Source organism: Musca autumnalis, unplaced genomic scaffold (assembly GCF_047663935.1).
Source record: "Musca autumnalis isolate F117 unplaced genomic scaffold, ASM4766393v1 scaffold_4, whole genome shotgun sequence".
Taxonomy (NCBI): Eukaryota; Metazoa; Arthropoda; class Insecta; order Diptera; family Muscidae; genus Musca; species Musca autumnalis.
This window is the reverse complement of record NW_027411977.1, coordinates 46,301,915-46,318,352: the sequence shown is the minus strand read 5'-3', so window position 1 is coordinate 46,318,352 and position 16,438 is coordinate 46,301,915. Positions and strand designations below refer to the sequence as shown.

General features: G+C 37.6%; 2 protein-coding genes and 1 non-coding gene across 5 annotated transcripts in view; all 3 read left to right on the top strand.

The window, feature by feature from the left end:
- LOC141402925 (G-protein coupled receptor Mth2-like) overlaps positions 1-1,351 on the top strand; it is a 42,094-nt gene extending 40,743 nt beyond the window's left edge. The window contains exons 5-6 of the mRNA XM_073985050.1: positions 931-1,125; positions 1,198-1,351. Of these exons, the coding sequence (XP_073841151.1) occupies positions 931-1,125; positions 1,198-1,351 (349 nt within the window). The remainder of the gene's footprint in view (positions 1-930; positions 1,126-1,197) is intronic.
- Positions 1-16,438, top strand: part of LOC141403880 (G-protein coupled receptor Mth2-like) — a 536,210-nt gene that overhangs the window by 256,380 nt on the left and 263,392 nt on the right. The window lies entirely within an intron of this gene.
- Positions 6,849-6,930, top strand: TRNAS-GCU (transfer RNA serine (anticodon GCU)). Its single transcript has one exon. It is a non-coding gene; the product is annotated as a tRNA-Ser (tRNA).

Below are 16,438 nucleotides of genomic sequence, written 5' to 3'. Positions count from 1 at the left end.
TCCTACTATTTCTATCACATTTAAATGTTTTTACACGGTGCTCTTGAAGCAGCTTTAAATGGAAGTTGGTTACACCTGGGAAGTTTTTGTGGATTCTGATACTACAATGTTCATAGATGAGAAAAATCAAAAAACAAAAAAAACCGCAGGAGAGCTTTCTAAATAAATCGCGGTCAAAGTTCATATTTGTAGGTTTTTTTAGGTTTTAACGATTTTGCTTGGAAACCGCAAGTCCTATCGAAATTGGACTGAAGAAAATGTTGTTGCTATGAAAATTCTCTACAAGATTGACCTTTATGGTATTTTCGTAGGTTTTACCGTGTTTGAGATGACCATTCCGATAGGGTTTGTGGTTTCCAAGGAAAATCGTGAAAACCTAAAAAACCTACAAATATGAAATTTCACCGCGATTTATTCAAAAATCCCTCCAGCGATTTTTTCTTGTTTTCGGATTTTCTCACCTATGAACATTGCTCTTTTTAAATCCGCAAAAACTTCGCAGGTGTAAGCGGTTTTCACTTAGAGTTAGTTAAGACGCACCATGTACGACATTGTTGCATAAAGTAGCGATACAGTCAATGCATTGTCCCAATTTTAACGTCTATATCTCAATAACGGTAAAACATACGAAATTATTATGAGGGCCAATCTTGTAGAGAATTTTCGTAGCTACAACATTTTTTTAGCCCCATTTGGATAGAACTTTCGATTTTCAAGCAAACTCGTGAAAACCTAAAAAACCCCTAAAAATGTCAACTTGAATCGCGATTTATTTAAAAAGCGCTCCGACGATTTTTTTTGTTTTTTGATTTTGCTCATCTATGAACATTGTAGTTTTAGAATCCGCAAAAACTTCCCAGGTGTAAGCACCTTCCATTTAAAGTTGTTTCAACATTAATATACTATCATATTTTTCATCTACTTTTACAGGGTTTTTATGATTCTACGCCTATATCTAATTATGGGTATACCTTGGATTTTGGACATTATATCGTATTGTTGCCGTGATTGTGAATCCTGGACCTTTCTCTTTGACGTAACGGATTTTTTCAATGCCTCGCAGGGCATTTTGATATTTATCCTATTTATTTGTCGACGTGACGTATTGAATGCAATCAAAGAACAGTGAGTTAATTGTTTTTTTTTAATTTTTGAATTAATTTTACATACACGTTTGTATATGCTTTTTTATTTCAGATTTCACATTCGCAAAAGGCAACCCGCCAAGAGAGACAATGAAATGTTCCTAACAGTGCAACCCCAAACAAGAAAGAGTACCAATAGTGGTACAATAGCAATATCGGCTACAGCATCCCTGACTTCTGTCTCGCCACTCCCTAGTATGAATTGAAAACCTTAAATATGATACAAAAACCTTAAATATGATATGTTATGGCGATCGGTTTTCATCGAAGTAAAATCGTTCGGTGGACAGACAAAGTAGACAGATTATTCGACTCCAAAACATCTCTTCTGGGTTTTTATTCATATATTTTCAGAATTTTTCCATAAACACAAATTAAAAAAAAAAAAAAAAAAAACAAATAAATCAATCAATTTGATTTTAAGTTGTTAAATCAAAAACCCGGCAAAAAATCTCTAATACAAGCAAAATTTTAGAAATGTTAAGCGCCCAATTTTATTCTACAATTTATATCCTAATTAAAACCTACCTCATATACTTAGCTTTTACTTTCATTTTGACTTGACATCTATAATCTAAGGTGAATTAAAAGCAACAACAAAATTCCAATTTTAACCTGAAAATTGTCTAACCTAAATTGCACTGCGGAAAGGTACCCGCACAACCTTAGGCTGTGTAAATCAAAACTAAAGAATAATAAATAATAACAAATAAAAATACTATAACAAATAAAATTGTAACATAACCTACAATAAACACTGAAATAAACCCATAATTGAATATTTGCAGCAAAAACCACTTTCTTATAAATAACAGAAAAGGCAAACGAAAAGGTAAAGTATAAAAACAGATTCGAAAACAATTGATTGTTACGGAATTAGATTTAACTAATCTCCGTGTAGACGTTGTTTTATTTCCCGATGCGATTTATCCCAAATAGAACAGAGTTTTTTTTTTATTGTAAATAGTTTTATTTCGACCTTATTCAATTCTTTATTTAAATTTTTTGAAAACTTTGTTTTCTCAGGCTAAAAGGTCAGTTTCAGTGAAAATAAAGATTATTTATTTCATTTTCTTATCCGACGTTTCGCTGGTATTTTCCAGCTTCTTCAGGGATAATATTTTATTAAATCTGGCAACGACAATATGAAGTAAACAGAATTATAATTACATTTTGCTTTTATAAATTTCTAAGAAAAGTTGCACTTACATTTAATCTTTCGTCAAGTTTTTCATTTAATTTTCTAAATTTGAAGGTTTCTTTACCCAACACAACAAATAAAATAATAAATAATTGCAAATACTACGGATCACAGGCATTTGAATTACAACAAAAATATTGCTATTGTATAAATTGCATTTGTGTTGTCTTTGTCTTCTTTTCTATTTATTGCAGATTCCATTTTTTGTTGTATCCTTAGGCTCTCTAATGTATATCTTTTATTCTCTATTCCCTCTTTATCTAGAATTCTGACGTTTTTGAAATCAGCTGAGTGATCTGTGTCAAAGCAGTGTTGTGCTAAAGCTGTTGTTTGTTTTTTCTTTTGTATGTATGTATGTCCGTACTATGCTCCAGGGATGCCAGATAAGTTTGGTCGAAAATCGGCAAAATCGGCAAAAAAATCGGCAAATTAAAAAACATTTATTTCAGTTCAAATTATCGCTTTATTTAATAAGCATAAGTTTAAAAAATAACATTTTAAGTACAACAAATCAATTAACAATTCATAAAACAAGCCAACAATTCAAAATATGTATGAATATAAATGGTTTTACCATATACATATGAAGTATATATTTATAAGTACGTGAGATCAATATATTTTCAATTCAGTCAAGCTAAACAAAACTTGTACAAATATGTATTATCTTAAAAGGTTAACTAATAAAGTGATCGTTTGCAAACTAAAAACTCTTTCCACATTTGCTGAAGAATGTGGCAAGACTAAAATATGTTTAATAAATTTGGACAAAATAGGAAATAATGGTTCAGAATTTGCACATCTTAATCCACACACTGTTTTCCAAAACTCCAGCAACTCTATTTTTTATCTGTAAACAAATTCTAAGTCCAGGTCTTGCTTTTCGTTTGTGTTTATAAATCATTCGTATTCCTTTATAATGTTGAAAAATTAATCTTCTGTGCCATCTATTATAAAACTTGGATTTATTGAAGCTAGGCACTTTAATTTGTTTTCAAAATCAAACTGCTTCAAAATCTGATCACAAAGTTCAATGTAAAATTTAAAAGCTGAGCTACAGAATGGTCCTTCCCTGTCATGACTGAGGCCCCATCGGCTGACTACTAACTGGAAGCAATCCAAAAAACAAATCTTTAATTTCAAAATCAATAAATACTCTAATGGGTACTTTACACGATATGTTTTTTTACATATGATTTGTCAGTTTTTATATACAAAATGTATACGCAAAGTGACAACACATATGTAAAATAACATATCGTGTAAAACACCCATAACTACCATACACATTGACTTAATGTTTGCTACATCTTTTGACTCATCGACACAGAGTGAGAAAGGGTTGTTCTTTAACAATTCGCACACAGACGTAAATTGACGTCTTCCGACAAGATTTGTAACAATGGAATTAGCCTTTGTCCTTCCCATTGACATATTAGATGATACATTGGAGTCTGGGAAAATTTTATGTGAACAAGTTGCCTTAACTAAAATCGGCATTTTAGGGGTAAAAATCGGCAAATCGGCATTTCTATTTTTTCGGACTAAAAATCGGCAAAATGCAGGTAAATCGGCAAATCTGGCATCACTGCTATGCTCTGCTATTCGTGTGCCTAAACTTCGTTTTGTTGTGCTTATATAAATTTTCCCACATTTCTCTTCTTCTTTTTCATTGCATTTTATTTCATAAACGACGTTATTTTGATCTGCCTTTTCGATTTTATCTTTGGTGTTTGTGTACAGTGAAGAAATTGTCCGATATGCTTTGTGTGCTAATGATACTCCTTCTTCATTTATTAGTTGTTTCATTTGTTTAGTTTCAGTCTGCTTTGGAATATACTATAGAAGTTAGTGTTGCCAGATGTGCTGCTTTTTGGTTCTTGATGGGATTTGGATTTTGTTAAGAGATTGTTTATTATTTTCGTCGGGTAACTATTTTGTTTGAGTAATTCCTTTAATTTTGTTATATTTTTGGTTTTGAATCGTTCATGGCTTAATGTTAATACCTTTTTGATGAGACTAGTGGCAGTATTAATTTTTTGTTGTAAAGGTTGTGTTGAGTGGAAATTTATTATTCTTCCCGATGAAGTGGGTTTCATATACCAGTCGGTATATAATTTATTTCCAATTTTATGAAGTTTGATGTCCAAGAACGGAATGCTGTTGTTTTCTTCTACTTCTATTGCGAATTGTAATTTTTTGTGGTAATTGTTTAATGTCTCCAAGATTCTCATTTCCTGCCTTCTTTTTATTATGGCAAACATGTCATCAACATACTTCTTCAAGAATTTAAAATGAATATTTTCTTTGTCAAGTTCTTCTATAATCTGCGTCAATAGTGTGTCTAAAACTATTTTAGCTATGATTGGGGATAATAGATTTCCCATTGGCATACCATATACATATTTGAGTGTAGAAATTCCCGTCATATTTAAAATAGTTGTTATCGTTAAGACGAAATTGTAGAATTTTCAAGAATGTTGATTTTGGTATTTTTGTATTTTTTACGATCGTGTTTGTTTCATATACTTGGGTGTAAATAAGAGTAGAAAAGCACAACAATTTGTGTGTTCCTTCAAGAGATGGGCGCGTGCCTTAAAAATTTGGCACGAATATGCACGAACACGGAACAACATTTTTATGCACATTCACGCACAAGCACGGCGTTTTTCAAGAAGCCACGAACACTCAAGCACGAAATTACAAAAAAAAAAGTAAGCCAAGGCTATAGTCGGACTGGGCCGACCATGTGAACCCCTGGGAATTAGCTTTCCACAAATCAAAATTTCTTTATGGAACAAATAAACTTATTGTAAGAAATAACTTTGTGGATTCCTGAACCGTATCACACCAAGCTTAAATAATAATAATATACATAATGATTGTTTCACAAACATCCCAGAAGGGAAAAGGGCGACTTCTCTTATATCCATGAGTGTACCCCGATTCATGTTCGCTCAATGATATGGGACCCGCAGCTTATCTCCGAGTCCGAAAGGCGTTTCCTAAGACAGCACTTGTAGAGAAGTTTTACATGTGGTCTGTTCCTTTACTTTTGAAAGTGGTAAAACCGGCAAAAGTAGCAAAAGTTGTAAACTGCTACCATATGAATTGTATGGTGTCTGAAGTAAAGAAACGCTTTTCGAGTATAAAGTGGTAAAACTTGAAGATTCTTGCACGTAAAGGAACAGAGCTATGGCTGAAATACTCAGAAAATGTCGCCAACATTACTGAAGGGTATTTTGCCACGGCTGAAAATTTGATGTTGCCTGCCTGGCTGGGAAATCGTTTTGACAAAAGGTAGCAAAAAGACCTATGCTGCAGTATATGTATAAAAATCCAATTGGACAATTAAAACGCTAGGGAACCATGTAATTTGCAATAACGCAAAAACTGGGAATGGGAAAATGTGGTTAGTAGGCCCGTTATCTGGCTGACACGTTATTGCAATTTGCATCAGGGGGAAGGAAGGTCAGGAAATAAAATACCGACCAAAACAATTTTTTTCATTTTTCATACAAAAGTAATAGTCCATTTCACCTGCTAAATAATATCAGATCATCATCCAAAATTGTAGGCATCTTCTTCTACTTAAACTCTTACCTCGTGCAAAATTTCGTGATTATTGAGCTATAGTTGTGACCTCTAGAGTGTTTATGATTACACTACAAACAAAAAAACTAGGTATATTAGACTGTAACTCTGTTATCTAATCATGTACACCAACACAATTGACATCAATAGAAAGGTCAAGCGTTCCTCTTCCAAGTATAGCTTACATGTCCGGAATGTCTCTTCCAAGAATTGAGATATATGCTGTATATTAAAAATGTTCACAATTTGCACACAAAAGTTGTGGTCGATTTTACCCTCTAAATATTATCTCATCGCCATCTAAAATTGCCAGCTTCTTCTTTGTCATATACTCTTACCTTATTTAAAATTTCTAGGCGATCGGACTATTATTGCGACCTACAGATCTGCAACAAAATCAAACAAAAATTATGTTTTTGGTCCATTTCACCTGCTACATATTTCACGATCATCCCCAATAAAATTGTGGATTTTTCTGGTCTGAACCCGAGCTCCATACAAAATTTCGTGACGATCGGTTAATAATTTCGGCTTGGAGTTTGATTACAATTTATAATGGACAGACGGACGGACACACATCTCAAAATCGCTGTATCTCGTCGAGGTATGAAGATTGGTATACCACATTGGGGGTCTCCGACGAATATATCGCCGTGTTGCATGAATTTTTACCAAAACAAACTTATAATACCCTTTCCACATAGTGGTGTAGGGTATAACGAATCAAATATTTAAAACAAAAAAGACAGAAGTTTAGTTTTAATTTGAACGAATTTGTATTCGAATCGTTTTATTGAAAAAGGCCGAGAATTCATAAGACACTGCAATTAATTTGCGACAGTACCTACTTTCAGTTCGATGACATTTGAAAGTGTATCTAACAAAAAATATGTTAATTCTATTTATATGACGAGGTGGCCGAGTGGTTAAGGCGTTGGACTGCTAATCCAATGTGCTCTGCACGCGTGGGTTCGAATCCCATCCTCGTCGGTTTTTTAAAAATAGATTACCATGAAATTAACAATTTTTTATGTATGTTTCCTTCTCACATACCCTAGCATATATAAAGGACAATTTTAGGATAATAATTAGGATATTGTTGTGTGAAGTAAGGATTAGTGCCAAATTTGTTCACGTTGAAATATTGCATATACATACATTGGTTTAACCTTTTTATACCCTCCACCATATGGAGGGTATAATTAAATTTGTCATTCCGTTTGTAACACATCGAAATATTTGTCGGAGACCCTATAAAGTGTATATATTATTCATCAGCATAAAATTCTATGTCGATTTGCCCATGTCCGTCCGTCTGTCTGTTGAAATCAAGATACAGCTCGCAATTTTAAAGATAAAGAGTCAAAATTTGGTACAGAAGTTTTTTATAACTTGCAGGATGGTTGGTATTGAAAATAAGATATATCGGTCCACGTTTTGATATAGCCCCCATAGAACGTTACCTCCCGATTTTCGGTATTTTTAAGGTTTTAGCTTCATTATCACACCAAAATGACTGAAATTTGGTACGTAGTCTTCTTTAGGAGTATAAAACCATCCCCCAGAATTTTGTCGGTATCGGTCCACAACTTCATATAGCCCCCATAGAACGTTACCTCCCGATTTTCGGTATTTTCAACGTTGTGGCCTCAATATTCCACCGAAATGGCTTAAATATGGTATTTAGACTTCGTTGGGGGTACTCAAACTTCCCCTATAAATTTGTCGGTATAGGTCCACGCCTTCGTATAGCCCCCAAGGAAAGGCACCTCCCGATTTTTCGTATTTTGAAAGTTGTGTCTTCAATATTCCACCAAAATGGCTGAAATTTGGTATTTAGTCTTCAATGTGATATAAAACTCTTCGCCATAAATATGTCTGTACAGATCCACGCTTTCATATTGCCCCATTTCTGACTAAAATTCGTCGGTATAGGTCCACGTTTCGATATAGCCCCCATACAACGGTATCTCCTGATTTTCATAATACTGAAGATTGTGATGTCAATATCCAACCGAAATGGCTGAAATTCGTTATTTCGTCTTCCAAGAGTTATAAAATATTCCAGAAGAGTATTATCAGTATAGCTCCACGTCTTCCTATATCCCCATAGAAGCGTACTTCTTGGTTTTCGTATTTTTATACCCTCCACCATAGTATGGAGGGTATATTAAGTTTGTCATTCCGTTTGTAACACATCGAACTAATCATTTGCGACCCTATAAAGTATATATATTCTTGATCAGGATAAAATTCTAAGACGATCTAGCCATGTCCGTCTGTCCGTCTGTTGTAATCACTCTACCGTCCGCAATAATTGAGATAGAGTGCTGAAATTTTGCACCCGAGGGTCTTTTTTCCGTAGGCAGGTCAAGTTCGAAGATGGGCTATATCGGTCAACTCTTTGGTATAGCCCCCATATAACGGTACCGCCGGATTTGAGGTATTTTGACGTTCTTCGCCACATTTGCAGACCGAATTAGCTATAATTTGGCACTTAGGGTTCCTAGTGATCAACAAACTTATATCCCAAAGGATATGGGCATAGGTCTATGTTTTGGTGTAGTCCCCATATAACGGTACCTCCCGATTTTCGGTATTTTGAGAATTTTAGCCACAATTTTTAACCGAACTATCTGCAATTTGACATTTGAGGTTCTCAGTGGTCATAAAACATCTCCACGAAACATCGTCAACATAGGTCCATGTTTTGGTATAGCCCCCATATAACGGTACCTCCCGATTTTCGGCATTTTGAGAATTTTAGGTAAAATTTTCAACCGAACTAGCTATAATTTGCCATTTGAGGTTCTCAGTGGTCATGAAATATCTCCACCAAGCATCGTCAACATAGGTCCATGTTTTGGTATAGCCCCCATATAACGGTACCTCCCGATTTTCGGTATTTTAAGAATTTTAGCCACAATTTGTAACCGAACTATCTGCAATTTGACATTTGAGGTTCTCAGTGGTCACGAAACATCTCCACCAAACATCGTCATCATAGGTTCATGTTTTGGTATGGCCCCCTTATAACCGTACCTCCCATTTTTCGGTATTTTGAGCATTTTAGTTACAATTTTTAATCGAACTAGCTTTAATTTGCCATTTGAGGTTCTCAGTGGTCATGAAATATCCCCACCAAACATCGTCAACATAGGTCCATGTGTTGGTATAGCCCCCTTATAACCGTACCTCCCAATTTTCGGTATTTTGAGAATTTTAGCTACAGTTTTTAACCGAAATAGCTGCAATTTGACATTTGAAGTTCTCAGTGGTCATAAAACATCTCCAACGAAACATCGTCAACATAGGGTAAGGTTTTGGTATAGCCCCCATATAACGGTATCTCCCGATTTTCGGTATTTTGAGAATTTTAGCTGCAATTTTTAACTGAACTAGCTGTAATGATCGGTATTTTGAGAATTTTTGCTACAATTTTGTCTATTCAAAAATAATCGTCAATATAGGTCCATGTTTTGGTATATCCCCCATATAACTGTACCTCCCGATTTTCGGGAATTTTCAGTGGTCACGAAATTTCTTCACTAAAATTCGTCAACATGGGTCCATTTTTGAGGGTCTACATTGTTTTGATGAAACTACCCTCAATTTCACTCTTGAAGTTCCCTGCAGCTATAAAACTTTTACGCCAAAAAATTTAAAGATATGTAGGTTGACTCTTTGATATAGCCCCGTAGGTGGTACCTTTCACCTAGCTGAACACATTTTTTTAGATTAGATTAGATAACACTGTGCAACAAAATGGAGGTGAAAGTCTGGGGCACGGAAAATTCCTCTTGGGGAAGAAAGGCCTTGGTGAGTATATTATGAACCCCGAAGGACAGATCCGCCGTGAGTCGAACTTCCGCGGTATGGCGTGATGAAATTTTTGTTAGAGACCCTGTGGCCCATCAGGATTTAGCGTTATCTCTGCCCCAACATTTGTGTTCACAGTGTAATTTAAGCAATAGTGGGAGGCAGTAGGAGTCTATCCATTGTCGAAAAGTTGTTCCACCTAAAATTGTAAAAGGACACTTATTATTCCATTTTAATTAAGACTATTTTATGGTGGAGGGTATGAAAAGTTAGGCCCGGCCGAACTTAACGACTTTTTACTTGTTTAAGTTTTAGCCACATTCTCTTACCGAAATATAGGAAATTTGGTATTTAGTCTTCTTTGAGCCTAAAAATTTTCCGTCAGAAATTTGTCGGTATAGATCGACGTTTTGAAATAGCCCCCCATTGAATGGTGCCTCACATTGTTTTACCGAAATTGCTGAAATTTAGTATTAAGCCTTCTTCATACACGAAAGATAACTAATTATTCCATTTTACTTTAATACAACTTGTGGTGGAGGGTATAACATAGACTAATGAAAACATAGACATTTATTTGCTCTCAGCATTTATCTTCGAAATTTTCGAAAATTGGTAGATGGCGTTAGTAGTTTTATTTGAAGTTACTATAGATTTTAAACTATTTATTCTGATAAAAGACAAAATATGGATAATCTTTGGCCAGATCTACATCCTCATATAAACAAATCCAAAAAAAATATTGTAATTTACCCCAAAACATTGTGCAATTGAATGAAAAGATTAGGCACTTTGCATACGGGCGACACCTACAAAAAAGAAGCACACTACAATTCGCTTTGTCTATGAATTTATTAGTCTATGGGTATAACAAGTTCGGCCCGGCCGAACTTAACGCCGTTCTTACTTGTTTTTGTATTTGTTTCCCTCTCATGAACAAAACAAATGGCAAACAACCATCATCTTTTTGTTCTGGCCTCACCATAACAAAACGGCAAAAAGTACCAGACTACAAAAGCGGAGCAAATAATTTTAGGTAAACTACAGTTGGTGAATTTTTTGGTCGGTTTTATATTCTTGTTCGATTTTTGTGTTTAGTATGGTCTCTTGCACGACTTCTAAAGGGAGCCCAAAAATTTAGCACGATCGTGACACATAGTGCAGGACGTGTTTGGTCGTGTCGTGCAAAATCGTGCCCTGAAAAAAAGCACGATCACGCACGGCCAAAAATTTATTCCGGCACGACACGCACAAACACGACGATTGTCGAGAAGGCACGAACACGCACTACTCACGACACGACACGCGCCCTCCTCTAGTTCGTTTACTCAAAATTTGTACAAGTTGTTACTGGATGCTGTTCGATTACTCTACAGTACAATGCAAAATATCTTAGTCGTTTGCAGGAAGTTACTGGACTTGTACAAATTTGTACAAATTATTGAGTGAACGAACACACCTAAGGAGAAGCGTTCAACGATGTTTCTATATAATTTCTATATAATTTTTTTTATAAATTATTTCATTCAGTTTTTCTTTTATTAAAGTCTGTTATGCATCTCTTTGGAATTTTACCTGTTGTTGTTGTTGTTGTAACAGTTCGGTTGTATTCGGAAGCTCTTTCCTGAAAATTATAAAGGAAGAATGGAACAAGAAAATGGAATATATTATTAATCAGTTGTGTGAATAGGATTTGATGTTGGCAATTGAAGGAATTGTGCTACTTCAATTGGATGTGACCACAAATCAACAGGGGTTAGATTTGTGGGGGCGGACGGACAGTTGAATAGATGTGAAGTATCGTGAGGGCTCTGATGGCAGGAGGGGCACCTGTTTATGGTACCGGGAACAATGCGTTCTCTGTAGGAATTGAGAATGCTACTGTAACCAGACCTAAGTTGTGCCAGTATGGAACGAGTTTGCCTTGGAAGAAGCCTCTCACTATCCGAAATTGCTGGAGGATGTTGATTTAGGACTTTATTGTTTTTGTACACACTTATGGCTTCGGAGACCGCCCGTTGGTGCACAATGTTCAGGGAGTCCGTGTAAGACAATCGGTTGACGTCCGATGGAATGACGTCTTGGATGTCATCACGGTAACACCTGAAGTCCTTACGGATGCGTCTAGGTGGTGGATCTTCCATCACTACGTGATGGTTGGGGTGACTCGGCTGATGACTAGCCAGCAGGAACTGTCTAGTCAGCAACACATTATGTTGCCTGACTGACAGCATCCTGGTCTCCTCATGAAGATGATCCACCTGTGACATCTAGACGCAACCCGTAGCAATTCGGAGAGCATTATTTTGCGTCGTCTGCAGGATTCTCCACTGGGTGTCACTCAGGAAGGAAGTCCAAACCGGGGCAGTATAATTGAAGACAGACCGACCGATGGCCTTATAGGTCGTTATCAATGTCTCCTTATCTCTGCCCCAGGAGGTGCCAGCTAAAGCTTTAAGGACTTTGTTCCTGGATTTCACTTTCTGATTGATGTAGGTGGCGTGCGAAGAGAAGTGGAGAAGATTGTCGAAAACTACCCCAAGGATCTTTGGACTATGAACAGTGGGGATACGCCTGCCTTCGACAAATACATCAAGCTGGTTGTTAACTTCCTTCGTCCAGGAAGTGAATAAGGACACTGAGGACTTTGTAGAGGATAGCTGAAGATTGCGCTCCCGGAAGAAATTTGTGATGGTGGCTAGGTAGTTGGAAATTCTAGCACTTACGTCGTCGATGTCAACACCGGATGAAATTATGGTGCAGTCATCAGCATACGACACCACCGAAATATCTGCTGGCGGAGGAGGGAGATTAGCAAGATAGATGTTGAATAAAATGGGGGATAGTACTCCACCTTGGGGTACTCCCATTTTAATCTTGCGGAATTTGGATTTTTGGCCTCGGAATTCAACGAAGGCTTGCCTACCATTAAGGTAATTGGCAATCCAACGCTTGGCGTCATTGGGAAGGGTGGAATTATGACGTCAGAAATCAGCATGGAATGGTCGACCGTGTCAAACGCCTTGGAGGGAACAATTACTGGTCAACTTCGTCTCCTGGAGAGCAGCAATTAGGATGTTATTGTCGTGCATGAAATTAGTGATGTCAATAACCTTATTCCTTAAACCATTGCAGTTGAACTGCATGATTTGGAATGAGGCCATCGAGTCACCACCCTGCACTAATTGCTGCTGTGGGTGCCTTTGCTGAGACTGTTGGATGGAAGGATCACTGCTTTGCTGTTGTCTGGAATGGAGATTGGCGCGGTTCACTGGATCTGGATGACTAGGCGGAATGCTAGTCGCACTACTAGCGAGGACACTAGTAGGGGTACTACTGAATGACAAACTAGTCGGAATGCTAGCTGTAGTACCACGGGAAGGAATAGCAGGAGCACCAGCAGAAATACTAGATTGGAAACTAGTATATGTACCAACAGACGGAATAGTGGTACTGGACGAACTGCTAGTAGAATAACTAGCTGGAATAGGGCTACCATTAGATGGAATATTGGAGCCGGAACGAATACTACTAGAATAACTAGTAGATGCGCCACTGGATGGAAGTGTGGCACTGGAAGAATAGCTAGTTGAATAGCTAGATGCGCTACTAGTTTGGACACTAGAGCTGGCACTGCTGGATGGAATACTAGACGGAGTGCTAGTCGCAGTACTGGATGAATACCTAGCGGAAGTGCTACTCCTTGCTGCACGGATGTTGGAGCAGCATGCGGCTATGAACCTGGGACTCCAGTCCCTGTGAGTACGCAAGGTGGTACATCTCCTCATATGGCACCAGTTTTTGCAGCCATTGCACTTAACGGATGTTATATTTTCCCGGATTACACCTCTGCATACTGAACAGAACCATTGAACAGGCTGAACAGTTTGCTGCGAGCGGTTGGAATTGCTCTGAGGTGCAGGGGACGGCGTGCTCGATGTTGTTGGCTGCTGACAGCAGCTGGCAATGTATCGTTGTGACCAGTCGCGGTGTGTGGTGAGACCTGAGCACCTCCTCAGGTGGCACCAGTTTCTGCAGACGTTACATCTAACTGATGGGGAGTTTGCCGCAATACGCCTATTGCACACTGAACAAATCCAGATCGATGGACCGGGGTTTTGCTCAATGCCGGCTCGAATTAGAAGGATGGCGAGCAAAGTTGCCGGTATATTTTGCTCACCTGTGGAAAAAAACTTCCGGTTGATACAGCTGTCGCTGGGTTGACAATCTCTGGCCGGGATGTTCCCTGGTCGTTCCGGAACGAAGATCCAATTGCCGTGGGAACGTTTACCTGTTGTTGTTGCTTTTGCTTTTTCTATGCCTTTCAATAAGCCACCACCATTTATAAATGTGTGTATATGTTACTGAGAGCAAGTGACCATAGATTCCAATGTGTTGCACATTGATATTTAAGCTTCCTTGCTCTCAGAAAGCGACCACTGGTGTACGTGTTTGTTTTTTGTGGCATTTGTTTGCACCCAAGCATATATTTGTTCGCAAGAACCAAACATATGTTATGTTTGGGACTGATTACAAACAAATGTTTTTTTCTCCTTGCAGGATCACAAGGAGTACCTACGGCACCGGTACCGCAAAGAATTGACCGATTAGCACGATCTTCTTACTTTATCTAAGATTCGCAGAAAAATAACGATATGCAAAGAGTGGAACCTTACAGTCAGTACCCAGTTCGAAAGTTGTCGTGCTCACCAGACATTACACATGGTGGCCGTAGGGATTTTCACAGCTTTCGGGTTATTGTTTCGGGATGGACTTGCTCCTGAAAAAACTTGTAACGTCGCAATAAGGGTCAGGAGTACAACATCTTGCAAAAAAAAAAATCAAAACGATTTGGCAGATTTACGCTGCACTTTTCCGAAATATTGGTGGGAGGTATCCGAATGAGTGAACCCATTTAGTCCACATTCGAACTTGATCTATGTATGTCTAGTGAAATATTACGATATGCAATTTATGGACCAAATCGGTTACTCCCTTCAAGACTTATCGTGCGCATCATTAGGTAGAAAGTTTTTTGCATATCAGATTTAAGGTAATCCGATTTGATAATGACGCCATAAACCTCCAAACTCCCTATAATAGGGAGGGACAATTCTATGGGGTCTATAGGAACGCAGGGACCTATACCACAAATTTCTGGTGGAAAGTTTTATAAAACATGTAAAAAATTATCAGTCGGCTTTGCCGACAGAGATATACCCTCAGTCTGTGTGGAATGAAACATTTTTTTTCCAAAAAAAAAAAAAAATTATATATTTTGGGTGGTTTTCAAAATTTTGGCCGTATGCACAGACAAAAGTATAGATATGATTAAAGCTCAAAACTTGCGGGGATATCGATAGATAGGACTATTTTATCACACTAGCCTGCGAAAAATATAATATAGCTATATTCGGTAATATAATCGGTTTGAACCCTCCAGCCACTACATATGGTGCCATAGGGGGTTTTTTTTACAAGTTTCGGGCTGTTTTCTCTAGAAGTATGGACTTGCCCCTGAAAAAACTTTTACTGCCGTAATTGAGGCAGCGAATGCAAGTTGCTTCATTAAAAATCAAAGTGATTCGAGAGCAGGTCTTAAAGTGAACTTATCCAAAATTTTGTGTGGGAGGTACCCGAAGGAATGGACCGATTGACTCCATATTGGAACCTCATCTAAGTCTGGTAGAAATTTCATGATGTGCAAAGTATAGACCAAATCGGTTACTTCCTTCAAGAGTTTTGTGGGGGAGGCACCGGAAGGTGTGGACCGATATAAGCCATCTTCGAACTTAAACTAAGTTTGGACAAAATATTGCGAAAGCCAAATTTTGGGCCAAATCGGTTTATCCGTTCGAGAGTTATCGTGGGCACCAGCCAGCCAGACAGACAGACGAACGGACATTGCTAAATCGACTCCAAATTGTCTGAAACACATTTCGTCCAAACATACTTGGGGTCTAAAACCATTATTTCGATGAGGCACATTTTGCCCGTATCAAAGTGTATATACCCTCGTTAGCATAAATGCTGAGGGTATAAAAAATCGGGCAAAACATTTTTAAAAAATCTTTCTCAATTAAAGACTAGTTTTTTTATGTATTTCATAAGCTCGCCAAACCATATGAAGATCGGTCAATTTGTTTTCGACCTATCGTTGGCACCAACTTCAAAAATGTCATTTCAAGAAAAACGCGCTTTAGGTTGCGCCTCTACACACAAAACAGAACGGGTTCTTTACTTTGAAGGGTCATGTCCCAGCCAATTTTGCTCCGATCGACTAGAAGTTTTTAAGGGGTTGCAAGGTAACTTTGAATTTCTTCTAAATTCACCTCAGACAACTCAATAAGAGAAGTGAAGCGGTAGGCGCTACGCATCGTGTAAATTAATTTGCACCATTGTAAAGCCGCTGCAGCCGAACTACTCATGCCCCTCACGAATTATAAAGTAGACATTGCTTTAGTAATGGCTCCTGAACTAAAGCAATGTCCTGTTTCTGGACTACGTGCAAATTTTCATTAGGTCTTATATATTAGTCGATACAGGCTATAGTTATACAGGGTATAAAAATGGGAAGACAACGAAATAGATCGGAGGGGTTAGAAATCAATTCTTATTTCAATTTATGGAGTACATGTTCTGAGTCGGGCCACATCAGTCAGTGAATAATTATATAAAG